General features: G+C 35.3%; 1 protein-coding gene across 6 annotated transcripts in view; it reads right to left on the bottom strand.

The window, feature by feature from the left end:
* The window catches only part of HDAC4 (histone deacetylase 4), a 371,906-nt gene extending 353,585 nt beyond the window's left edge, over positions 1-18,321 (bottom strand). For 4 of the 6 annotated variants that reach the window (XM_085944859.1, XM_085944868.1, XM_085944866.1 and 1 more), the window contains exons 1-2: positions 18,119-18,319; positions 8,770-8,858 (exon numbers count right to left, since the gene is read on the bottom strand). In XM_085944859.1, coding sequence (XP_085800985.1) covers positions 8,770-8,809 — 40 coding nt within the window. In that variant the 5' untranslated portion in view covers positions 8,810-8,858; positions 18,119-18,319. Of the gene's footprint in view, positions 1-8,769; positions 8,859-18,118 lie in introns of all 6 variants that reach the window. The other 2 variants (XM_085944860.1, XM_085944869.1) reach the window with 1 other exon arrangement.
* Between the last annotated feature and the right edge of the window lie 751 nt (positions 18,322-19,072).

Below are 19,072 nucleotides of genomic sequence, written 5' to 3'. Positions count from 1 at the left end.
TCTGAGTCTAGCACGTAACACAAACTAATGCGTAAAATATTAAAAACAAACAAACGCATAACTTTCTTATTATTTATTAGTTGCGCAACATAATATAATAATGTACAGTCGTGTATTTTACCGATCAATAAAAATAAATTACTCGGGGATTGCTTATAAAATAAAAATACTTTTCCGTTTAACAGCAAAGTATTTGCGTAGATCACATTTCATGTTTGTTATTATCCGATTTCATGTGAAAAAGAAGTGATCCTCAAACTTTCTCGGCGCTATACCTAAATCGGCACGTTTTGTGGAGAGCACTAAACTTGGCATACATCATGCCCACACCCATCGTCGACGTTCAGGAATATGATCCACCTGAAATGTCGTGTCCGGAAATTTGTACGTATGCAGTTCGCCGTATTGCACTGAAATGTTGTATCGGAAATATATGGCTGTATATTAAAGACCGTCCAACCTCTACTACTGACATAAAATTCACGTCGAAATAAAACACGGTTCTTGTCAGTTTACACTTTACAAGAAGCCAGCAGCAAACAAATTTTGAAAATAGCCGATCTACTAGATTATTTGTTGGGTTAGGTTAGGTTTTCATTCTTGAATTCATGATTTTTGCCAAAATCAGATATGAAAATTGAATTAATGTTCATATTGAATCCAATAAAATTGGAGACCGTATAGTATACGGCCATCTCTTTCCGATAGAAAGCTCATGGTGAACTGTACCACGGTGAAATGTTTTACGTAGATACAATATAATTTACATGTAACCCTGAGATGTATCCCCCCAACAAAATGGCAGCCATATTTCCCAAATTTCCTCTTATTACATTTTATATATTTTAATATATATTATTTATAACACCCACAGTGGCCGCGCGGCTTAAGCGTTGGACTATCACGCCGTGTGTCTCAGGTTCGAATCCTGGGTCTGGCAAGTACACATATTGTTTTTCAATTTGTGTGTGAGTCAGGGTATGGACCTAATACGTTGACCAAGTGGCTGACATCCATTTCTCGTAAAAACAAAATCTGTCAATTAATACACACCTCTACTCTGTGGAGGCCGATATGATCCTATTAGGATCGGACATGGTCGAAAAAAATTATATTTGTCAAATTATGTTTTGGGGTATTGTGAATTAAAAAAAATCCATAGGACTAGATATCCAACATGGCGATTAAAATGGCTGCTGTATAATGTTATTATGAGATAGTATTTTTTATTATTTATTTGATGACTGACGTATTTTGTGATAATCATGCAATATCTGTATGTATTTTAATTAAGGGATGGCTTCTAGTAAGAAGGTATGGTAAATGAGATGGAGGCCAATTTTATAGAATCATTTTTAATTGAAATACCATCATTACACAATTATAATACAGAATACAATAATCAGGCTCATTCGTATCATCTATGACTAGAATATATCTGGAGCTTTTTCCTTCCGTGAAAGCTAGTGCACTGGAAAGATTCCTGTAGCGTAGAGATAGAGGGATTGTGATACGAGTATATATATATTATTGTAATATGCTCGTATAGTGAATAATCTCTTTCGCAGAACACTTGATGAGGAAAAAAAATTGCGACCTTGTCCACTCTATCTGATGATCCTGAAATTCATTTTCATCATCAAGGCATTTTACTGCTACAAGTCTTACGATTATGCATAAAGAGGCATATAAATATAGATAGATGTTCATATTATCTTCATCTGTGTCTTACAAAACGTGATTTACTATTGAACGACTTTTACTATTTAATACAATGAATTGGCTGATTGTAACAGCTGGATACGTTACATCAAAGATATAAAACGTTACAATAAAAATACCACCGACACTTGTAAAATGTTACATCGTATTGACAAATGTTGATATTAGATACTACCTACGTTACATTGCATAAATAGCCAGAAAAAATGTCAAAGAGAGATGGCATGTAGGTATATTCTACCTATATGCCATTCTAATTAGAATCAAGTAAAGTGTGTAGTTACTTTAAACAAACACTGAAAACTGGACTTGGAAATTCTATCATCAATTCGAGAACTTTCTCACGCTGATTTCTGTATTTCCATGACACAAATGCAAAAGTGAAATGTAATAAGGTTAGGTTACTCATACTTGATAAAGCTTATATTTGAACAAAACGTGTGGCGAAACATAAATGTCATAATATAATATGGTTAATAACAAAATATATTGCTTGTACAAATACAATAATGGTGGAAATCGGTTGAAATAATATATTGTTTTTAAATAATTGTTTTTAAATAATCGTCAATGGGAGAAAGGTTTGGACAGTGACGGCATTTGAGAAATGTCTCACGGCATTTCAATTCCACGTGCAGAAAAACAAGCGTTGAAGAACAAAGGGAGGCTTCGCGGCGACTTTCCGCTACATTTTGCCACGTGTTCCGATTTGAATTCGGAACCGGAAATAGAAACACGTGGCGCCAGTGGCCGCGATCTGTAACCGGGGGGTGGACAAAAAAATAAATCTTAAGGACGAATGACTATCTACAACAAACATTCTATAATAATAGTGGCGAAGGGTGATTGTTAAAATAAGGAATGGTATGGTAGGTAACTGAAAATAACTGAACAGCCATATTTGTTTTGTGAATTTTGTTTCATCTTCAGTATTTTACTGATACAATTTGCTGAATAAAATATTATATTTTATTTTTTTATAAAAGATATTTCACTACAAAGACCGCATGCACTAAAATAGATATTTTACAAGTCATGCCGAACCAGGAATCGAACTTGCCGTTCGTTAGTTGGAGCCAGGGAACTCGGAAATAATGGGAACTGAAATACCTCACGGGTAAGGCGATAGCAGGTAACCGACTCAAGTAAGGAATAATCCGGGTTAAACTTAGACACGTGTCAAGAATACGTTGTACGTCGAATACTAAAAACTGCTCTCGGTTTATGCATTTACGTTCATGTAATGTTGGTGTATTACACACACTATTGCACGTGCATAATGCGTGCTTCATTTTCGTAGGACACTCACACATTCAAAAACCCTGCATCAACATGCGGCGTGTTGAATATAGCCAATCGGTATTCTATTTATTATCTGTTCTGTGGTTAGACCTCTTGGTGCGATAGGCCAGCCGGAACTTGCCTGCAGTGCGTAAAATAATGCAAAGGCTTTATTGTAAAAGCATTTTCTGTTTCATATAAATTATGATTAAATCATGTAGACAGTTGCAGGTCTCAAGAAGAAACACTATCCAAGTACTTTTTTCCTAATATCAAAGTACATCAAAGTTATTTTTAAATATTGCATATATTGCTCTTTTTATTTTTGATGTCATATTATCAACGTTTAAAACTTATAATGTGTAATGTTCCACTTACATAAGGTCAGCTTTAGTGGATGTTGTTCTATAAATTCTTACATATTTACTTACTGTTATAATAAGTTAAAACAGGTTATTATTTTTAAAATCTACGTGTCATATCGCAAATATGGTAAAAATAAATAAACTCAAACTGAATATTGATTTCGCCGATCAATTGTAATTGCTAACCAACCCTTCAAAAAAAACAGTTAAATTACATATATGGTACACTTGTAAAGCCGGTCACCCTCGTCCACGTGGCTGAGATGGTTGTTTTCTTGTAATCGGGTTGAATTTCCACGTGGCCACGTGGGTTTCAGTATATAAATACAATCCAATATTAATTACGGCGGCGAAGACTGCCTGTTCGACAGCGGTAAGCGTTTGTAACAAACGAAAGGAACAACATTACACACTTCGACAGTGATAAATAATGTGCTATAATATTTGCAGCATATAGTAACGCCAAATATCGTGCAGTAATTTATTATACCACATTTGACTTGGATATCTCATAAAAGGTGCGTCGCTAATCAAATTTATATTCATAAAAAATATTAGTTACGATTACAGACCCAAAAATTTCATAGTATTTTAATGTCACTAATTTCTCACTTGGTAATTTGATCACTAACCGATGAAACAATAAATCAACTGGCGTTAAACGTAGCAATTGCCTTGTAGGAATTGTGATATTAAAATTATTTCTATGTGTCAAGGCAAACGTTAAAATAAAATTGAGTTTTTACCACTGATAACTTGGTTGATATCATTTAATATTCATTGGAAATGATTCATATTGTACTTCATGAAATGATTAGATCGAGATATTCAGAGTTTACTTGATCCATGATAACACTTGGTTTTGTCACATATCATTATAAAAAGTAGTATGTATGTAGTAGAGGTGAGTTGGAAATACTGTCACCAGTTTGTGTACTCAAGTTTCGGATGAAACTACCCATACTAAGTATTTGTGGCCGAATAAATTTATTCCAAAAAAATTGTGATGATATCATCGTGAGTCGTATTCTGTGCACTCGCCAGTTGGTAGACTTTCAACACTTTTGACATTAAATGCGCACGAACGAAATAGCACTTGAATATGGGTATATTTTAATTTATTAGTCTATTGCGTTCGAATGTATGAATAATAATAGGTCATAAATTGTGTGTCGCAGCACAGTGGTGAGATGACGCACAGGCTTAGGCTTGTTATATACCGCTCAAAACATGTTTAAAATTGAAAAAAATCACTGTTATTCATTTGTGTTAATAATAATATTGTAACCTAACAGAAAAACAGCTCATAAATTTAAAATTTTATAATAAATGGGACTTTTCGACAAGCGGAGCTCAGCGTATTTTTAGCGATTATATTGAAGCCGATACACAGTCTCAGTTCCCTGAGCCGGTACGTATTTTAAAATACTAATAATATGGAGTTGGTTTTAGTTTCAGTTGAGTATGAAACTTTTACGCACGCCAAACGCTCTATATAGTATTCCAAATACTAGTAAGTATTTTGGAACGAGTTTCTATACTAGGTATTTTTTATACTGGTAGTAAGTATACTTAGTCTTCAAAATCGACCAGTCTTCCCATCTCTAGTATGTAGCATTCTCAGTTTAGATAACTCTTTCACTATCCTTCGCCCCCTCGCAGTATTGAATTTTTGGTAAAATAAAGCTACCTGAGTGACACACGTGTTGTTTTAAAACTGTAGCATTCTTCATTGCAAATACGTAACTTGGAACAGGCTCAGTAACACATCTTTCTGATGGATCCTTAAAAAACTTGGACCCAGTGAGATTCGGACCGACACATTCACCCCTTTTCATTTCAAGAATTCTTCTTTTTTTAGTTTCTAACACTGTTTTCAACACTAAAAAAGGTCACATAAATACATTTGTAACCTCACCGGGTATCCAACCCAAAGTCGCCGGGTGAAAGGCCAGCGCCTCGCGCATTCGACTACGACGGCCACATTTAGCTCTTCTACATCTTCTTCTGTCATGGCCATGCTATAGATCCACCTAGACTTATGTTTCTGAAGCGTTTCCATTCAATGAAGACTGTTACATTCTCAAATAGGTATTACGTAAGTATATTTTCGAAAAAAATACCATAATATTTTATTTTATGTTGAAATTAACAATGGCCGAGCGGCTTATAATATCGTGGGTCGCAAGTTCGAAACCTGAGTCTGACAACTACACAAATATTGTTTTTCAATTTGTGTTTGGAGTCAGAGTATGGACCTAATAGGTTGAGCAAGTGGCTGACATCCATTTCTCGTAAAAAAAATCTGTCAATACAAATCTCCACTCTGTGGAGGCCGATATGATCCTGTCCGGACATGGTCGAAAGAAAAGAAGAAAAGATCTTATAAGGATCGGACATGGTCAAAAAAAATGATGATAATTGATAAAGATGTACCCCTTTTAATCAAGACATTTATCACGTACGCCCCTGAACGAGAAAAATAGTAAATAATTAATTTACAGATTTTACCGAAAGCGTCTTTCGGTCTATCGCGTGTTGAACAATGTCTCGATTTAATGTTTTCGCTATTTCGGAAATACATGATAATTCGCGAAACGGCAGTGGATAAAATCAATGTCACGCACCGTCTGGTCTTTGGCGACCATTTAAATTCCACCCTGGTATTTATTTCCTCGTGGGGCGATATGGTGGATGCGTCATGGAATGGCATTTCATTAGTTCCTCTACCATTGTAGAATAATTTCCTTGCTTAAGACGGTACTTCAGTGAAACGGCAAATAATTTTCAACTATAGGTGCGACGAAATTTTTGACTCGCTGGCAATCGGAGAGCGAACGTCGAGCTGTGACACGTCAATTTGTTTCGTGATGGCGACGGGGGTATTAATTCTTAAATAGTGTAAAAATTACTAAAAAACGTTACGCATTTAATTGAAAAAGAAAACATGTAAATGGATATATTATTATTGTTACTAATAGAACAATAAACGGAACATTAAATGGACGCATGTTGGATTTATATGACAAATCATATTTCGTTCGGCACGCGTCATTTGCACAATCCGCGCATCGCCTAGCCACGATCTATTTAGACCATGCCTCAACTGAGGTATAGCCTTAATCTGTCGGCAACTTCAGCCCGTTTTCATTTTCCTTGAAAAGTGTCAAATAAAATACGATTTTAAAATCAAAGGACCAAAATGGGTGTTTAACAAAGAAATAATTCTAAATGACATCATCGCGTCTATTCTATACACAAGACTGCTTTTCGGCCTCTACGGCAGCTCTTTAGGGTAGGTTTGTATCGAAATATACTTTCCACTTACCATTTTTTTACCACTTTCCATTTTACCACTTAAATTCACCTCACGTAGGTGGAATATATCAATATCCGAAGTGATTTGATTAAACATAGTTATTGCCCTCCTAATTGGCATCACTAATGGCAGGATAGTTCTGCATCTTGGGAGAACAAACAATATTTACATTGTTTAAAGTTATTTCTATACTTTCATTGCATTTTCCCGTAAGGGAGACCCAAGAAGAAAATATATACGTTCTTGTCTATTTAGTAGAAGCCAACGGCAAAGAAATTTTAGAAATAGCCGATATACTGGATCATTTGTTACGTTAGGTCAGGTAAGGTTATCATTTTTGAACTCTTGACTTTTGCCGAAAACGGCTATAAAAATTGCCGCTGTTCCCGCCTGGCTCCCAGTAAACAGACTTGTACCGAAATATAAAAATATCGTAGATAGACAGATAATGTATTATAGAGGGGGCAATTTTGAGTATACTTGACCTAGAGTCGTCACTGTATCCAGCTAATATATCGTCGGTAATAAAACAAATAAAGAGTTTTGTAGGACCTAACGGATTGAAACAGGAAAAGTATACCTACACAACAAAAAAAAATGACAGAAGACAGAAATACTTTCCATAGAATAATGCGAAATGAAAAAAAAAACTCCCAACAAAGGCACAAGTAATTTGTACAGAATAAGATAATAAAATTTGACTCAGCAGTACGGGAGTAGTGGAGGCAATAACTTAAGTGTTTTTCCGGCCAACCCAATACAGAAATTGCTTTATGGCGGGGAAACGCGGCATTTTGGCAATAAATTATTATGTATTACTTACTTATTGTTATTATAAGAGTGAAAATTATTAATAACTTTCCGACCGTTTGGCGCAGAGTGAGTGTGGAATGGGTCTGTTAGAAGTAGTTATAACCACGGAGAGCGATCAATTAATAAGAGAGTGGAAGTAGTACGTATTTCTTAAATTAAATGAACGCAGTTTTGAAAATAGGTGCTAACTATTAGGTACGCCGGCTCTTAGCCCAGTCGCACATTGAAAATCGTCTCGACTGGGATAATAGTCATAAATCAAAACTGAGCGCAACATGCAATTTTCCTATGTGCGTATAGGCCGTGTAGCCTGTCTTGCAAGTTTCCTATTAGCAAGGGTCTCCGACAAGGCGACACGAACTCACCCAAATTATTCTGGAAGATCTATTCAGGCGGCTTGACTGGGGGAACAGTTGAATCAATAGCGAATACAATAATGTCACATGCGCTTTATAGATGACATTGTTGTCTTCGCAAATGACACAGAAGGCTTTCAGAACAGGATACAGGAGTTTGCTGATGAAAGCCGCAGAGTGGGTTTAAAGATAAATGACTCGAAGACAAAATTAATGATAAACTGATTTACTGGACCAAAAAAACGATTGTCATCAATGGCACTCAAATCGAGCGGGTCAACAACTGCATCTATCTTAGATAACAAATTTCAATGGACGGTGGTGTGTATGACGAATTTGCTCGCGGAACCAATTTGACATGGAGTGCATTTGGACTCCTAAATAGTACCCTCAAAAGTGACCTCCCATTGTGTCTTACGCGTAAAGTGTTTAGCCAATGTGTGCTACCAACGCTCACGTATGCATGTGAAACATGGACTCATGTAAGATAAATCAAACAATTACGAGTAGCGCAACGTGGAATGGAAAGGTGCATGTTGGGAATAACGCGGAAAGATCACAAAATAAACAAATGGGTATGGAAGCAGACATGAGTACGCGATGTGATAGAGGTCGCTAAGCACATGACATGGCAATGGGCCGGACACGCTCGGCGAGTGAACAACCGCTGGACAAATGCCGTCATGCAGTGGTCGCTACAACCCGCTGGATTGACGAATTCATAAAGTTCGGTGGATGTACGTACGTGGCAGCGAAGAACTATAAAATAAAAAAGCACTTCCTCACAGAATGCAGGAAGTAGATTGTATTCTGCTTCGGACACATCACCGAAAGTAACCGAGACAACCTCTAATCAAATGACTATTGCCAACGTTATAACATACGATTATTAAAAAATATTTTGTTTTCTTACCTCTATCGTTTTTGCGCAGGTCTCGTGCAGGGGTGGTCATGGCTATAGGAATGCCTTCATTTCGGCTCGAGCACCGGTGGTGATGCTACCTGCAAGTAAATAAAATAAATAGAACAACTAGTAAAAGCAATTATTATATTTGAAAAATTATTCTACACATTATCAAATATTTACAAAAAAAATATCAATCGTGAGAAATATCCCTTATTCCGATCCAGTATCTTGGTCCCAAAGTCAAATTTTTGTTTTGTGTCCATAGAGTGTTCGGCAATGGCGACAGCTTATCTGGTACACACCTGCCGAGTCCAAAGGTTGCGAGTCCTTTGCTGGTTTTTAAATAATCCGAAATTCCGGAATATTTCGCACGATCAGTAAAGGCGGCCATTGAAATCCATAGCAACCCTAAAAAACGTCATGGCTTCCGGCACTGTCAGCGAAATTCAACATTCGATCCGGTACCTCTGGTCGTCACAACTAACGCGGCACATTACTCTGAGCAACGTTCTCTTCGTTCGTTCGTGCTCTCAGCTCTATTGACCTCAGTGTTGCCATGTCTACTGAAATTTCAGTAGATCTACTGATATTTTTTTATATTTTTGGCAATATACTGAATCTACTGATATTTCTTCATTTCACAAAATTCCCACCAGCTGAGAAAAAAACTAGCCATCTTCGAAAATTTAGGAATCTGCTGGTAATTTGTCGAATCTACTGAAATTTTTTTACACATTCTACTAAAATTTCAAATTTTGACTTGGCAACACTGATTGACATCCTTAGGGCAGCGTTTGCATTCATACACTACACTTGTATGTACACAACACTTCTTTATTTATCAGAGCAGACATTGACAACAGCATATTGTCAATGAATTGTTAAACATTAGACAAAATTTTAATTTAGACAAAAAAGCACAAAAATAGAAGGTTAGACTTTCAATTATGTTTTTAGAACAGAATAACTCTGTTGCTTAGAATTACTTAGATAGACAATCTACAATCTGTATAAAATTTTACGTGGAATTTACAAACATGAAATTAAATGCGTGGGTACACGCCAAGCACGAAGATATTTTTTGAAACGAAAAATCAGGTTGCGTTAGTATATCCCTGGATTCTGTCCGATTTATTGGTTCCGAAAATCACGAATGTTTTCAAAAACTAAAAGAGGTAATTTTAGGAAAAGCAATCTGTTTATAAAAAAAAATACTGTTGTAATCTCAAGCAATACGACAAATCCCCTAAATTTCACTGCATTGCGGGACCGGACAAAGTATGAATAGTTCTAACACTCGTAAAAACTAAATTATCAAGAAAATACCGCTAAATCCTTAATTCCATTATGTCTGTTTATCTGTTAGTAGTCTAGTTCAGACCGAATACACATTGACACTCCTCTTAACTCAGGGGTGGCAAACAGGATTTGATCGGCGTGCCAAAATAAGCCGATTTTTTTAGTACGTGGCGCGTGCCATTCCTTTTTATGTGTAGGTACACATGATATAATCTAAATCATATTCATTGGATTATTAAATAATAAGTAATAATTAAGGAATATTAAATTAAACCAATTAGGTACATTGGCAACTATATTGTTTATTGAATATATAAAAATAAATATACAAAACATTAAATTTGCTAACACACTATTTTTTGTTTGAGGTTTTTTGTTTCATGTTGTTCGCTTTTTACATCAGGCAGATCATTGCCGACTCGAGTAGGAAGCCAATGCATTCACAACGACTGGTCCTGTCCTTTCCGCCCCTCCCGTTGTCTATGGATGACCTGTCATTGCCTGTCATTGTTCTATAGAGTGGTCATTCTGACGCGTATTGTTCACACAGGGAATGGTTTGATTTGGATAGATGAGTTACATGATAAATAATACACTAGCATTAACACACCTTCTACAAATGTAATGCATAGATCAATGCTACATACTTTTTGAAAATCGATATTACCACCGGTTTTTGTGCGAAGGACTAGTCTGACTTTGACAGCTGATGAATAACAGGAATGTATATTGTTTATAAACAACACTGATAGTTAATATATTTGAGTTGAGTATTTTTTTATAATTCAATTTGAAACGAGAAAGGGCGAATCAATATGTCAAGGAATCTGGGATCCGATATTGACAGCTGAACAGTGGACCACTCGTTGCTAGTGCAAAAAGATATGCTCAGGCTTTATTAATGTAAAGATGGCGCTGGGCAGATACACGACTTACATTATTATGTCGTTGATTTCAAATTAATACATGCTGCTGAATCTTCTTTTGTCTACACATTTCTAGTCTTTGAATGTTACATACATAATTCAATATAGAAAAAATACTTTCACATGAGTACGTGGAAGAAAAAATGGTCATCAACGAGATTGCTAGCTTTTTAACAGATATAAAAGTATCAGGCATGCTTTTCCATGTTTTTAATATTATGTTTTCAATTCCGCATTCCGATTCATCAATTTGAGAAAGCCGATGACATTCCAATTCTTCAATACATTTTAACGTGTTTACAAATTTTTCAGTGCAAATAGGATTAGATTGCAAATCAATAATTACAGTACATATACATCAATATGATTTCGCTATGATTTAATATTTTTCCGCTATAAACGTTTTAAATATTAAAAAATCGGTGTGTGTACTTATGTACGCGTGTTAGACGTTATACTTCTTTGTCGTAACAAAACAAAAACAAAACTTGCGATAGCCTACTCGTAGATTCTTCGACTAGCTCTTAATTATCTTGTTAAATTACACGCTCAAGAAAAAGTACCGCTTATTGGAACGCCGTTGGTTTATTTCTATACACTTTAACTTATATTACTAAATTATATAGTTATTTATCGTTGTTTTTATTTTTAAATTAACTATGACTTTCAGCTATGTTGAATACTAAAATATATTAATTAAAAATTGCATTTAACTTTATTTTGAAACATACTACCTTATGTCATTAGAAGGCTACAAAGCCGAGGCTTTCGATTTACATGGGACCCTTTGCTTAGACATTTTATTTCTCAGTGCTGACCAAAATCGCACCTTATGAAAATAAGGAGACGATTACTAATCTTACTATTCTATGTTTTCAATATTTAACTATTATCTTAAATTTGTTAATAGGTATAAGTAAAAAGCTTTAATATTATAATATGTTGATAATTTCGTTTTGAAGCGGACGAAACTAGTCATGATCGTTATAAAATAATGTGAAGTGTGTTTTATTTTAATAAAATTATTATCACGTTGATTAACACACGTAATAACTATTTTTGATAAAATTTCACTCGTTTCCGGGATCCCGGGAGCGAATAAATAAAAATTCCCGGTATAATAGTTCGTCCTGGAATGAAACCCCTAAACTCGTGAGAGTAACACAGTAGAAAATGTAGCTATGTAGGTACTTGCTAATTCCTTTTATAACCTTTATAGACAAAATTATGTCCTATTTTTAAATTCAGATTTAAATAAGAGAAGCCTCTGACTTCAGACACGCGATTCGCACATTATTCTCATTTGTTATTTGGCCATTTTAAATGGTTGGAAATATTTGCAGACGAGATAACAATATTGCTATTTTCTATATTCTCGTTTACATCTGTTTTAGGCAGTTTTATTTTGACTAGATAAAGACATTAATTTAAAGTTTATAATTATTTTCCTTTTGACACCTTCTCAAACGAGTCTTTTCCGACTAACTTTCTTCAAGGCATGCTCGCCTTTCATTCTCTTGAAGCTCGTAGGCCACTTCTGCTCTTAAAGCATTTTTCCCTGCTCTCACGTGGTATCATTTTCAATCCCGATATTCTAGAAAATTTAAATTTTTACGCACCCGTCAATTACATGCGTGGTCGCAGCCCATGACCTATTTTGGGTGAAAGCTGTTTCCTCATGTCAGGCTCACCAGGCACAAATAGCGAGGGCTGTGCGGTTGTTCAATGCACTCCCTAGAGATGTAGATATTTTTGGCGATCCATTATAATATTCTGTTTTTTAAATTCTATTTTGTTTAATTTGTACTTTTTGAATAATTGTTGTTTTTTTTTAATTTTATTTCTTTTGTATCTATTTTTGCTTTCTTTTTTTCTTCCACTTTGTTTTTTCTGATCTTCCGAACTGATTACTTGTAATTTTTATTCTAAATGTCATGTTGTGAACGTCCTGAATTAATAATTTGTTATGTAGGTACTCAACGTGTCTTTTTCAAATAAACAAATTTACATGCGAGCAAAATTGAAAACCTAAAATAGCTATTAAAATATAAATACTGTAGACTAATTTATTGAACTACATATTTTGTTAAACTTTTTTGGAAATGGTTTGGTTTTGAAAGTGACTGAAACAGGCGCGTACACAGAAAAAATGGGCAATATCCATAATAATTTAATATTGATTTTTTTAAGACGGCGGGAGAGGGCTGGATTAACGAAATCTCGCCTACCGCTTATGGCTTCTCGTTACCGCTAACCCCAGCACTTTTCCAGGTGCATTCCCCATACGCAAACACTCTGCATTTTGAAACTCAAATTCAATTTTAACGGTGAACATTACAAATTATAAATTTAAGACGTTCACAATATTATATTTAAAAACAAATAAACAGTAGGTATTAAACAGTGTAAAGAAGAAATAAATATAAATGCAGTATCACAAAAACAGTATGAAAAGTAAAGTAAAAGGTACAAAAATTATAAAATATAGAGCATGGAAGCACACCGAATGAGCGAAGTGTACCTAATTTTAAGAATTTATAAAATACGCCCACCTATACTCATCTTCACGTAAGTGGAATATATCAACATTCGAAGCGATTTGGTTGAACAGAGTTATTGCCCTCCCAATCGGCATCGCTAATGGCAGATTAGTCCTGCTCCTTGGGAGAACAAACAACTGATGCTCCCGATTTCTGAGATAGTTATCAGGGACACACAAGTCAATATCACATTTGAGTATAGCTATGTACACCTAGCTAGACTGCCCACATACGAGTTATTACACCCTATCGCATCCACAAGTGGGTATCAAATGCGCGTGGACTAACGGTCATAATTATTTGGATCGTTAGTGTCCATTTACGTCGTCCATGCTGTCTTGTCTTTTGGACATGCTGCGCTAGAATATTAAAACAAATTCATGAATGCCACGGGCCTTGCGTATCGTAGAATGTGCGGATGAGTGAGGCCAACCCAGTGAGAAGGCTGTCCGACAGACATCCAAATCATCCGGGGTAACAATTCACAATCCTCAGTCATGAGGTCCTGACGAAGAAGAAGATGAAGTTATATTCCATTCACCTACATAATTTGTATTTTTTTCGTTACTGAAGGGGTCCAGACCCGAACCCTGCTTTTCCGCCTGTGCGCGCCTATACTGAAAAGGTTAAGCCGGCTCGCACATCACAACTCGCCTTGTGTGCCTGACGGCCATAAATCAAAACCTCCGAGACTGCCGGCGAATGTTGCATGATCACAAACTCGCACATCTGCCTAGCGCTGCTAGCGCTAGCTCTGCCAAACGCGGCGACAGTCTGGAGAAAAATGGCCGATTCTGCAGCTGTGTGCATGCGCGGAGTCGATATTGGCCGGACATCGACATGCAGGCTTTGGCCAATGCAACTAGACGAATGTCGCAGTGTCGCAGAGTCGCAGTTGCATCGGCCAATCTGCGAAGCTCCATTTGATAACGTTTGTTTCTTGGTTTACGATGACGTCACATCGACGAATTCGTCGTAAGACGCATGCGGCGAGTTCTGGTGTGCGAGCCCACTAAGGATTCACTTCAACTCGTAGACTGTCAGGTTTAGAAGTTATTTTGCGTCAAATTACAATAATATTTTTATTGAACAGTATGTATATCAATTAATTTAATTTTTTCTTCTTTATAATAATGTTTCATGTCAGGTTGTGAACGTCTTAAACTTGTAATTTGTAATGTCCACAATATTAAAAAAAAAAAAAAAAAAATTGAATTGAATTGAATTGAATCTCTTTCCGGTATGACCGCTCACGGTGAACTGTGATACGGTGAAATGTAATACGTACAATTTACATGTAACCGAAAAATTAGATTGCTCTGCGGGTGTCGCAGTTTGGGAAACGCTGTACATATGTTATAATATTATTTGTAACGCACCAGAGTTGGCCCCAGTGTTAATTTCGCGCTGTTGCTAAGAATAGCGTCAATAAAAAAGTGAAGATTTTCTATTTGAAGTGCGCGGCTGAAAATAAGCATCGTGAGAGATGTCAATCGGGTTGCATTCTTTTCCGACATCAGTCTGCATGTTGTTAACATTATTGGTGGGGCGCCAAACAGTTAGCTGGCCGACGTTTGGGTACGTACCTTGCCTAAACGGTGTCAGCCCTATCACCATCACAGAATTGCCAGCAATTGCGCGAACACATTACGATCATGTCACGTGAGCGCACGTGCGCGTTATCCTTTGCATTTAAAAAGGTTATCAGACTGATGCACAAATCCCATAACACAGTTTAGCCAAAAAGTAATAGTGTTAGTTGGCAATATAAACTTGTTGCCGATTCGGATTTTTACCGTTCGATTTTTTTTCCGGACGGTTAAAACCATATAGTGTGAAATAAGGGTTGCTATAACACATTATCATCACGTCACGTTAGAGCACGTGCTATAATAATCATAACATTAAATAATAAAAACTAATAACCTAAAAACATTATGACAATCACCTGTCATTTATATCCCCCTTCCAGACCTAACAAAAGAAAAGGTAAAAGAAGACCAAAATGAGTGCCTTCAGCCAAATAAATAACGTTTGATTATGTCGAAGACTCAGTCAAATTTCACTTGAGAGCGTGGTGACCCCAGTCTTGTATACCTGCTCCTGAAACATGCGGATGCTTCACATCAAGCGTAGGGCCTCGTGATACGCTCGATGAAGATTGAATGTGGTGCGGAGCGGGTTGGAGGGCTATATTATGTTTGTGTTGCATGTTTGTTGCGCGTTTGTCGTAATAGGGGCGTTAGAAAAGCATTACCAAACACATGTATGTACATATTTGTGTTATAAACACAATATACTTACCTAAGTGTATAAAGGTTAAGGTAAATTATCGTATAGTTATTAATAGTATAGTATATTATATTAATACTATTAATAGTATAGGTATATTAGGTAATTGATCGAAAAATACAATAATAATAAATAAATAAATACATACTACAATTATTAGGTAACTCAATATAATTTCTTCATAAGAAATTTAAAAAAAAATCTTCGTTCAGTTTTTTGGGGCTCTGCACCGCGATTTCCTAACTATCGACTCGTGTGGCACCAGACGACATGACGTAATTGTGACGTCAGCCAATACACGCTCGAGGCATGCCGCCCGGCACAGTGCTCACCATAGATATTATTATGATGAAACACCTATATGTGTATGGCAGTGGCGAAGGGTGGAGGTAGGCTGTTAAGATTCGCTATAAATAGTGCACACTAAGCTTTGTTAGTCATATGTATTTGTTTTTATTGAACTAAGACTACAATTTACAGATGGTGTTAGTTAGTTTTTAAAAATCAATTAAACCCTGCCTAAACGAAACCATAATAGATTTGGTCTAATTTGGGCAATATGACAAAATTGTGCACAATTTTTCATTCATAGTTATTTGTTTTCGTTGGATTAAAACTACATATTACATATATTTTTGGTTCATTTTTTTAATTCATTAAGCCCTGCGTAAACCAAACTATAATAAATAAAAAATATTATTCTATCTATAAAATACTCAAAGTTATGTATGATTTAATTGCATAATTTTAGATATTTTATAGATAGACATGTATTTTTTGACTCATATCTATTATGGCCTGGTTTCTCAGGGTTTAATTGAATTTTAAAATCTAACCTACACTATCTGTAAATTGTAGTCTTATTTCAATGAAAACAAATATGTATGTCTGAAAAAGTTTAATGTGCACTATTTATGGCGGATCTTAACAGCCTACCTCCACCCTTCGCCACTGGTGTATGGTGACAATGAATAGCGCCGCTGTCGGAGTAGCGTAATTTTCTCGAATGCTATTATCACTCCGGTAGTACGTCACAATGATGTCATATGACGTCATGTCGACCGGGCAGCTGACACTCGCAAGTTCTATCATAGGGCCCCTGTACGTATACTTAGTAACGCGACATGTCATTTTTTCTTAGCAGTATAGAGCCTTTTGCCTCCCATTGAGTCTATTCTATACTTATTGACCGCTAAAGTGATAAAGTGATAGATATTATCAAACTTATGGTAGGTTTGTATCAAAGTATTACCACTTATTGTAACAATTACAATAAGTTGGTTCTAATTGTAATTGTTACAATAAGTGCTAATACTTTGATGCAAACTTACCCTAAGTTTGATAATATCTATCACTTTAGCGGTCGATACGTATAGAATAGACCCGCATGTACATAATAATATGTATTATACTTACCGAATAGGTACCTAATAAATTAGATATATAGTATAATAGAGTATGTGAAGTTTACATAATACAATAATAGCAATATCAAAAATATATACAAGTTCTAAAACAACACTAGACTAAGAATAATATACTACTTCAATAATTGATATAATCAAAGATGCCCGAAACAATATTATTTTAATATGAAGGTTCAATTTCATAATCTAATAAACATGCGTGTGTTAATATAGTCGGTCAGTACGAATGCGATCTAAATGAATTTATAAACTGCAAGGTTAAAGTATAAATAAAACCAGAAATTACTTCAGAATTTTCTTCGTGGGAGAAAAATTCTTATAAAATTTGATGACACGTCTGATAGGTATGTTTAAAATTGGCGGGCGCTTCTGTGACTCATTTCACACCAGTCATCTAACCACTGTGCAATAATATATGTTGCACTATGGAAATTTCTTTTTTCGGTCAAGTAAAATTTTACATTTTTAATAAAAATAAAATGCAGAAAAGGAATAAGATAATATTAGATAAGCGTGGTAAACAAAACAATCGAGAAATAAAAGAAAAAAAATGTTGTTAGCGGAAGCTTTTATCACAATACAAAAAATACACATACTTTTATACACTATTTAAATATAATTATATTAAGGAAACAATGTTATTTTTAAGGAGAAAATTATGTGCATCTGGCAGCACTGTGAAATGAGGACTGTCAAAAACAAAAATCTCAATACAAAACAATATTACCAGAATAACGAAAATATTATTGTAACTTGAATAACAATTTAAAATACATGAAACGTACTCCACGAGGAATCACTCATGTTATTCAAAAATACACCAAGTGTTCATGGTTAGACAAGAATTCGGTAAATATGATGGTAAAGTTACCTGTGAATAAGAACTTGGGTTAGTTCGATGACATTTGATATTTTACTGCGTGACAAAAATGAACGAATAATCACTTCACTTTTTCAATAGAAACGGAGAAAAATACACACAATATGAGGAACCAAGAGCTGCACTTCACAATCACAAACACGAATAATGCACCAAAACAAATGTGTAAAAATTGCAAGACGTAGCGCCACTGTACAAACTACAAAGTTGACGACGATTTTATGCTGCCAGCTGATTACTGCTACATTTTCCCGAACATTTATAAATATCTCGAAAATGTATGAGACATTTTCATAAAATAGGTACTATTTTTAAAGAATCAACGCGAACTAGGTACGTTGATTCAAATATAACTACTATATTATTATATATTATGACATTTTTATTATAATGTACTGTTATAATAAAACTGCGTACTATTAAAATTATTTGATTTCCTACACAATAAATCAATTTAGACATCCAAAATTTCATGATAGACATCTTCGGTGATTCATTTGAAAATGTGGCTTATTTAAGATTTTAAAATACTACCTATTACCTAATAAGTCTTATAGAGATAATAAATTATGTACCTACCTATTAGGCGTAGGTAAGTAGGTACTAAAAATATGACGATACTGCAATAAAGTATTAATTTGATGTACATAGTTTGATAGATTTGCACAAATGAGTTTCCTAAATAAACAAAACATTGATTAGTCAAAATAATTTGGATATCATTTACTTTTTTTGGAAACATTTACGTACCTATACTTATCTCTAATGCCGGCGCTCCATTGGCACGCAAGTCAGACGATTTACAGTCTTCGGACTTTTTTTTCGCGTGGAGCACCCCAGGTCTGCGGACTTTTTAATCCGCAGACCAGGCTCGTTGGATTTCAAACATGTTTGATATTTTACTCGCCGAGCCGCTGAAATTCGTACGTTCACCACGCTTTACCG

Source organism: Rhyacophila brunnea, unplaced genomic scaffold (assembly GCF_057557595.1).
Source record: "Rhyacophila brunnea isolate RB1 unplaced genomic scaffold, BYU_Rbru_1.0 scaffold_17, whole genome shotgun sequence".
Classification (NCBI taxonomy): domain Eukaryota; kingdom Metazoa; phylum Arthropoda; class Insecta; order Trichoptera; family Rhyacophilidae; genus Rhyacophila; species Rhyacophila brunnea.
Note: the sequence above shows the minus strand (reverse complement) of the source record. Positions and strands in the feature narration are given on the sequence as shown.